The sequence below is a fragment of the Chrysemys picta genome, unplaced genomic scaffold (assembly GCF_011386835.1).
Source record: "Chrysemys picta bellii isolate R12L10 unplaced genomic scaffold, ASM1138683v2 scaf965, whole genome shotgun sequence".
Classification (NCBI taxonomy): Eukaryota; Metazoa; Chordata; order Testudines; family Emydidae; genus Chrysemys; species Chrysemys picta.
Window position 1 is genome coordinate 16,562 of NW_027053672.1, and position 8,376 is coordinate 24,937.

Here is an 8,376-nt window from a genome sequence, read left to right on the forward strand (position 1 = left end):
TGCTGAAAATGCAAACCTAAGCTGGAAATCTGTGCAGGGCTGGGCTCAGCGAAAATGATCTTTTGAGCTGCTCTTATTAACCGTGGTCCTGTACTTCCTGGTTTGCGTCGGACCCAGAAGCAGCAGTAGCATGAGGCTTTCTCCCAGGATTTCCATTAAGGCCAAACCCCAGTGTGACAATGCGGTTCTGGCGGAACCCAACTGAGAGTGCCAACTCAGGACAAATTGCTTAAACAGGGCAGTTGCAGCCCAAGGCTGGGGTATTTTCCACCTCTAAGGCAAACCAAACCAGCCAGATTAAGGGAACTTCGGTCTCACCCCACTGGCTAACCGCAAGTCTCTCAAGCAATCTCCTTAGACACTCCAGTTTCCCAGTATAACCACCAGTGCCACTCGTACGGGGACAAATGGTTATGAAAACCAGTACCCAAGTAAAAGAAAAAGGTTCTCCTGATCCCAAAGGACCAAGCCCCAGACCCAGGTCAATATACAAATCAGATCTTTCCCACAAATCACGCTGTTGCCAATCCTTTAGAATCTAAAATCTAAAGGTTTATTTATAAAAGGAAAAAGATAGAGATGAGAGTTAGAATTGGTTAAATGGAATCAATTACATACAGTAATGGCACAGTTCTTGGTTCAGGCTTGCAGCAGCGATGGAATAAACTGCAGGTTCAAATCAAGTCTCTGGAATACATCCCCCGCTGGGATGGGTCCTCAGTCCTTTGTTCAGAGCTTCAGTTTGTAGCAAAGTTCCTCCAGAGGTATGAAGCAGGATTGAAGACCAGATGGAGATGAGGCATCCGCCTTATATAGTCTTTTCCAGGTGTCAGAATACCTCTTTGTTCTTACCATGGAAAATTACAGCAAAATGGAGTCTGGAGTCACATGGGCCAGTCCCTGCATACTTTGCTGAGTTACAAGGCGTATCTGCCTTCTCTCAATGGGTCCATTGTATAGCTGATGGTCCTTAATGGGCCATCAAGCAGGCTAGGCAGAGCTAATCTCAGCTTGTCTGGGATGTCACCCAGAAGCATAGCATAAGTTTGCCATACAGACAGTATAGAGCCAATATTCATAACTTCGACCACAAAACTGATACACACATATAGACAGCATAATCATAACCAGCAAACCATAACCTTGTCCTAGACACCCCATTTGACCCCCTTTATACCAGATTTGGGTGCCACTACAGGACCTTGGTTGCAACAATGATCTATACGGTCCCAGTTTATGTCAATAACGTCACACCCAGATACGTCCGTAATTGGTGAGAAGGGCTGACTTTACAAGGGGAGAGGGATAGCTCAGTGGTTTGAACATTGGCCTGCTAAACCCAGGGTTGTGAGTTGAATCCTTGAGGGAGCCATTTAGGGATCTGGGGCAAAAATCTGTCTGGGGATTGGCCCTGCTTTGAGCAGGGGGTGGGACTAGATGACCTCCTGAGGTCCCTTCCAATCCTGATATTCTATGATAAGATTTCCAGACCACCCACATCCTACTTATCTTGAGACAAGTACCAACAGTTTGGACGCCTGTCCCAGCTGAACCTCTGCACTATGGAAATTCAGCACCAGTAGGGCTCCCAGCTTCCCTCCCCCTGAAAAAATCCCTCTTTCCAAACCTGCCCCCCAAACTCCCCCCTACGCACGCTCTCCATGCAGGTTCTGTCAGGAAGGCCAATTGGACAGGGCCTTGTGTCCTGGGGATGCACTGAAGGGCCATGGTCAGGAGGGGAATGGAAAGATGCAGTTTGGGGGGGGGCAACGCCCCTTCACATTCCCCCCCATCTTCACCCCTGCCAGTGGACCAGCCAGGACTACATCTTGGGAGGAGCATAGAGAGCTTTTGGGCCAGGTGCTGGCTAAAGAGGCTTGGAGCTGAGAGCAGGGAGGCTAATCCCTGCTGTTGGCTCCTGCTGTGTTTGGAGAAGCAGGACTCTGTATGTTCCTTGTAAATAAACAAGACATCAAAAAATTACCAGACTCCACTGCCAATTTCTGCTCCCCACTGGAACATCCCCAGGGCCCCAAACTTTGACTAGCCCCTTGGGTTGAAGAGGGACACCAATATCTTTATTGTGTGGTTTCGTTGCACGTCTATCTAATCTCAGTGGTTTATCAGCAACTAATTACTGTTGCAATGTTTTCTCATGTAATAACCATATTTATTAAAAACACAGAGGCCAGGTTTTTGAACCCAAACTCACCACAGCTAATACATGCAGGATTCAGATGTAAAGTCCTGGCTTTGAGTCATCCCCCATTTAAATGCTCAATGACAGTTGCTAGAAATCCAGTGTCATGATTCATTGATCACTAATGCCAAGGGGCAGTGGCAGGGCTGGGAGAAGCAGAGGTTAATGTGGGTCTAAAGTCGTAGTGAGTGACATGGCTTCCAGCGAGGCAGAGTGGAAGTGGGGGTCCAGTTATACACACCAATCACACTCTTTGTGTCATTCGAACGCACCGGCGGGGTCAGCTCTCAGCATTTATTCCAGGGGATTTACCGTGCAGAAGCCAACAGGGAAGGGGGTGAGCAGAGTGGAGGCATTGCAGGGACTGCACTGATTAGGTGGGGGATGGCGCGCCGTGTCTGATCTAATATTGTCTCCCCTTCTCAGCGGCGCTGCTCCCAAGGAGGATGGGCTCCTCCTGCCGGACCCAGCACACGTCTGTTGGCTTAACCAGGATGAGGGAAGACTTGCACTCCCCACTCTTACAGAACCCTGCCCAGTAGATGTAGCCTTTCCTATTGAGCAGGACGTTCTGACACTTGTCGTACCACCAGCCTCCATAGCTACTTGCGCAGTTCCCACTGGTCTGGTCCTGATCCTTGTCACTTGTGCTGAACTTCATGTTGTCGTGTATGCCCCCCAGGCCGGAGTGGTAGGTGGTGAGATAGTCCTCGCCGTCCCCAGAGTACCTGCCCAGCCTCAGAGGGTACCCGCTGGGCTCATCCTCGACACTGAAGATGTCGTACTCTGCGTAGCGGGTGTTGTTGGATTTGTCCTCCACGACAAAGCGGACCTTGTAGATGTTCTGCCGCGTGAGCAGGGACAGGTACTCGTTGCCCAGCCAGTAATCCTGCTGCACGTTCCCAAAGCCGTACTTGTAGGTGCTCCAGGACTCCTTCCAGGTGATCTCTGTGTTGTAAGAATTTCTCTGGACAACGGTCCAGCCCTTGCCTTCGGTGTCCATGTCACACCACACCACTCGAGGGGGAGAGCCTGCTGGCTGGATGACCTGGACCCCGCTGGGGCTGTCCCTGGGAATGTTGCTGCAGTCTTTGGGGAACCCTGAAATGCCACGAACATCAGGTTAAGGGGGCAGGTGGGGAGGGGGGGAGAGAGCGCTAGCTAGCTCGATCAAATCAGCCTGGGGTAACTGGAGGCTGGGTTTTTAGAGGCAGGTCCTGTGTATTTCACAATACTACAGCCACAGAATCCGCCCCGGCCATTCCTGGCCACAGAATCCCGCTCCAGATCTTACACTTTCATTTTACCAATAAAATAAAATAAGAATAGTTTCTTGCTCTGCTGGTTTTGAAGAAACCTTGAAGAGATGAATCAACTGTAAACCAAGGCTCTGTATCCTTCCTGAGTCCGTACTGCTGAAGAAATCGTTTGGCGAGGGTGGGGGAGACGCTGCCAGATCCATCTCAGCGAATGTTAATTATGAAACCCATCGGTGACAATTTAAATGGGAGTTTTCAAAGAGCCTAAGGGAGTTTGACACCCGACTGTGATTGGAATTCAGTGGGATTTAGGCACCCAACTCCCTGTGGTGCCTTTGAAAATTGCAGACATCCTATCGAGGGGCTTGTCTTTGGAGCGGAAATTGTCCCGAACTATCCTGGTAGAATGAGAGCACTGTGGTTATACTGCCCCTCCCCTCCCCAGGGTCCTCCCTCGAGCCTGAGCCCCCCAGCTCCCCTACCCCCCAGACAATCCCCCTGTGTGCCCCTCCCCCATAGCTGAGCCGAGGGGGAGGAGCTGCTGAGCACTGCGGGGGCAGGGGCTCAGGGCCACCTCTGGAGCTGGCTCGGCCCCTGGCCTGCCTGGGCAAGCCCCTGAGCAGCTCCCAGAGCCGCTGGAGGTGTGGGGAGAAGGGAATGAAAACCCCTGACAAGGAGCAACTGGCTCTCCCTGCTGCCTGGACTCTGGGGGCAAGGCTTCTAGGCATGAGCGAGAGATCCCCAGCTGTTAGCCGGGGCTAGCCCTAGTATAGGAGTTGGTGAGATGGAAGGGTAGAACTCCCAGCCAATTTGGGGGGGGTGCCTGGTTCTCACACGCTGCCCTGCGGTTGGCACCAGCGCTCTTCAGTCACTGCCGGGGGCTTGGCAGCCGTTACCGGAGAAAGGGATAACGAAGCTGTGTAAAGCAAACAGGCAATCGAGCAGCACCTCCCCCACCCCGGCGGGCCCATTCCCAGGCGCTGGAGGCCTGCGAATGGGAGTAGTGGGCTCACTAGCGCAGACCGGCCTTGCGATCCCTTCGGAGAACTCAGCGTTTCTTTGGGCCCAGCGCTGGCGGGGGGGCTGGAAGGTGCATTCAGTGGATAAGTGGATCTAGGGGTGACCCCGGCATGGGGGAGAGGAGCAGAATCAGGCCCACGATCTCGGATATGGCAGATGATAGAAGCTCTCCGACGGGTTCTCTACTCACCCTTCTCGACCTTCTTGTGGGCCAGGGTCCCGTTGCCCTGCACGGGGGCTACGCAAAGGAGCACCATCATGGACAGCGCAGACAGAAGCAGGAGAGAGCTGGACTGGAACCCTGCAGGGGACAGAAACCGCTGGACATGAGACCAGGAGAGAGTTTCACAAGTGCCTAAATCCCACTAGACGTCACTGGGATTTAGGCACTTAAGTGACTTAGCCACTCTTGAAAATGTTACCCTTAGACGCTAAGGCCAGAATTTTCAGAGGGCTCAACTACTGGGCCAGATTTTCAGAAGAGCTCAGCTCCCAGGTAGGCACCGCAGGACATGGCTGCATGTTCAAAGGGGCTCAGCATGGGCGGGGTGGGCCCAAGTCTCTGGAGACGGGGTGAAGCCCACCATTCACCTCTCCCCCGGCCCGGCCACTGTCTCCATCTCTGCAGCCGGCCCGATTAGCACACAGCTGGGACCCAGCTGCATGGTAAAAACCATTCAAAGATTGCGGCTCCGATGGCCTGGCTCCCGGGTCCCGGGCGGGTCAGGGCCGGCTGGAGCGCTCCCTGTGGTGGGGAAGGAGCTGCCGCCTCTCTCCCCGCGCTGCACCGCTGCAAGGGGAGTGCTGCTCGGAGCAACTCCCTCTGTCCCAGCTCCCCCCGTCCACAGTCACTACCACCAGCCGGAGGGCAGTGCCCGCTCACCCACACAGAGACAGCAGCTGGGCAGCCTCCGGCAGGGCTCTGCCCCCCTCAGATGAGTGCCAGGTGAGAGGGGCCCAGGGCACAGAGCTGCTGTGTGCCCCACGCCAGGCATGCTGCCCCCTGCACTGCAGCCCAGCAGCCCAGAGGGGGACACGCTGCTGACACTGCAGCTGTTCTGTGGGCCCAGCTCAGGCCAGGCTTAAAGTGGGCAGAGTCGCCAGGGGCCACAGTCCTGGCCAAAAAAGAGTTCAAAATGGAGCCGGGTCCCTGAGGGGTGCACTGTAAGCGCTGCCCTAGCAAGGGCATGGCCATTTATTTCAGCCGGGATTAACATAGACACCCCTCCCCCGCCCCACACATGCTTTTCCCAGGCCACCTTCAGCACTCAGCGCAGGGATTCACAATGACCTTGCCGGGATCAGCAGCCCAGAGCAATCCAGACTCTTGGACAGAAACCGGCTCATTCACCCCCGGCCCCGCCCCCAGGTATATCTATCCCGGCCCTGGTATTACATCTTGTGTAGCTACAGCCCACATAACGCAGAGCACGGCATATGCAGCCCCCAATGGTAAATAGGTTGAGAACCCTACAGCAGAGGCTCACGTGTGAAGCTCCAGAGGTCCCAAGTTTGATTATAGCTGCTGCCGACCCGTGACAGGTGCAAAATGGCAGCTTTTTGTGGGGTGAGGCGGGGTGGGGCAGGCAGGGTGTGTGTGTGTGTGTGTCAAACCAGAACAGGCTAAAGCCGCACTGGAGTCCGGCACCGTGCTTTCTGTCAGCCATCATTGTATTCATATGGTGTTGCAAAGTTAGAAAGTCCACAACTAACCCCAAAAGTGACCGTGATACAAACGTGCAAATGAATTAGAGAGAGCGAGAGAGAACACCGTGTAAACGACACACCGAAACACACTGTTGCAATGGAAACACTTTGCCCAGACATCATCCCCAGACAGATTTCATTGGAAACACCTTCTTTTTGGAGCTGCCTGGACCCCAAATTCTTCAGACAATGTCACAGCCCAAGTAACTGTGACACGCTGCCAGCAATCTCAGGTATCCTTGTGAGAGAGAGGAGAGAGGCGTAACCCCATGGCAGGCAAAGGGTTAAAGCTTTAAAGGAGAAGGATTTCAGTGAGTCTGACAAGCCAGAACTACAATGTTTGGAACTGAAGTGAAATACCAATCTGGAGTCACTCATCCTTGAAAACACGCCTCCCCTTCTCCTGACGCCCCAGAGGAGCGGGGACGCTGCCAGCTAGCAGCCGTTCACACACTCTAATAGTCTAAGACACAGAGGGCCTGAGTTCGACCTGTGACCTTGGAAAACTCATTACACTGCACCATACCTCAGTTTCCCCATTTTTAAAACATGGTTTATGCTAGTTCCTTTGTGTTCTAAAGTGCTTTGGCCCCAATGCCTAAAGGAACCTGGGGCAGGGCGGGAGGATTCCTGCCTAGGGTCCAGCAGAACGCTGGGCAGGGGATCCCCGCCAGGCTCCTGGTACCCCATGGCCCCGGGGGCACTCTTTACCCACCAGGAGGCACTGCCAGACTCCTAGCTAGCCAGGCTCATGCTGCAGCATGCACTTGCTGGGGGAAATGCTGCTCCGTTTCAAAGGAAAAGCAGCATGTACCTCACTGCGCCCCCATCCCTTGTGCCTCGGCCAGGCAGGGTCGGGAAAGCAGAGGATGCACCAGGGCTCCCCTCCCCCTTGTGCACCTGCCCGGGCTGAGGGGCGGCACTGAGAGGAGTGCAGGCTGCCCCTCTCTATGCGGTAGTTACTGCATCTGTCTGGGCACGTTCCTTCCTGTGCCCGGGCACTCAGGGCACATGGTGTCCCACAGGGGCCACATAGCATGCCCTGCCACTGCACCTCCCCCACGTGCCCACACCGCCTGGGGCTCTGGTGCCCACCACCAGGCTCTGGCCCTACATCTCCAGGCTGTGTGAAATACTGGGCATTTCAATAAAACTCACCCATCCCGACGCTGCAGCTGAGCGGGCGAGTTAGCAACCTGAAGCGTCCCCCACTTCCACATCAGAAACCAGAGCCGGGGCTCCATGCCTTTATGGACATTGTCCCGACAGGTCACGGCCGGGTGAGGAGATACCTGAGTGGGATGGGCTGGAGCGAGACTGCGCTGCTGCTGCATCTGTCCCACAGGGAAGAGGATCAAACTGGATTCATTCAGCGACTGTCAAGGCAGCTGCTCTCTGTGTCCCAGCTCTCCGGCTGGGATACAGGGGGCAGGAACTGGTGCATTAGAGGGAACAGCTCCACGTCCGTATAGTTCTGGAAAAGAGCACCCAGGCCATCGAAATGTGCAACAAAGGACACGAGATGGGACCTGTTTATTTTGTTGAACGTGGCACCAGTTTGCTTAGTGTGATGTGCTCCAGTCTGCTCATTTGGGGACCAGGTTTTGGGATGAGGGGGAGTTTGTGCTGTCACACAAACAACGAATGAATCTCCCACATGCAATTCATGCTGCCTCCTCCCTCCCGCCCGCACACCCCGAATGCCAGCTGCAGCCGGCCCCATAAGTCTGGCTGCCCTGGTAAAGCAGCTTCCAGTGGATTCTGGCTGATTCTGGCTATGCATCTGTGACGAACTGGGACTGTTCTTACTGTGGTCTTTGAATGCTGGCAGGGGAGTGTGGCTAGGATAGTCTGCATTGGGGGATGGGAGACTGACCGGAGAATACCTGAGCATGTAACATGAGAACCCAGGAAGGGGTTAGAGGCCAGGTGACACCTTTGCCCGGGAAACTGAACAAAGGCTGTGGGAGGGGTCGCTAAAGGGAGAGTTTCAGGAGCTGGCTGGTGGAATGGCTGGGAGGCAGACAGGGCTCTGTACTCCCAAGGGGCTGGGGTGCCCGAGGACCCCAAGATGGACCTAACTGAGGGGGTCCTGTTTTCTGTGCCTGCGGGACCTGTCTTGAACTGTGTTCCTGTCGTCTAAATAAACCTTCTGCTTTACTGGCTGGCTGAGAGTCATGGTGAATCGCA

The 8,376-nt window shown here is 54.5% G+C and overlaps 1 protein-coding gene across 5 annotated transcripts; it reads right to left on the bottom strand.

The window, feature by feature from the left end:
• Positions 1–2,148: 2,148 nt before the first annotated feature.
• Positions 2,149–8,153, bottom strand: LOC135979524 (fibrinogen-like protein 1-like protein). Of its 5 annotated transcripts, XM_065579861.1 has the most exons (4): positions 7,345–8,153; positions 4,752–4,780; positions 3,558–3,653; positions 2,149–3,301 (listed from the first exon to the last, which is right to left on the bottom strand). In XM_065579861.1, exons 1-4 carry the CDS (start codon positions 7,518–7,520, stop codon positions 2,604–2,606), a joined length of 999 nt encoding a protein of 332 aa, XP_065435933.1. In that variant the 5' UTR covers positions 7,521–8,153; the 3' UTR covers positions 2,149–2,603. The 5 variants fall into 5 exon arrangements, with proteins under 5 accessions (XP_065435933.1, XP_065435935.1, XP_065435937.1 ...); XM_065579863.1 differs by lacking the exon at positions 3,558–3,653 and having other exon boundaries at positions 4,670–4,780; positions 7,345–8,148; XM_065579865.1 differs by lacking the exons at positions 3,558–3,653; positions 7,345–8,153 and adding an exon at positions 5,739–5,843 and having other exon boundaries at positions 4,670–4,780.
• Between the last annotated feature and the right edge of the window lie 223 nt (positions 8,154–8,376).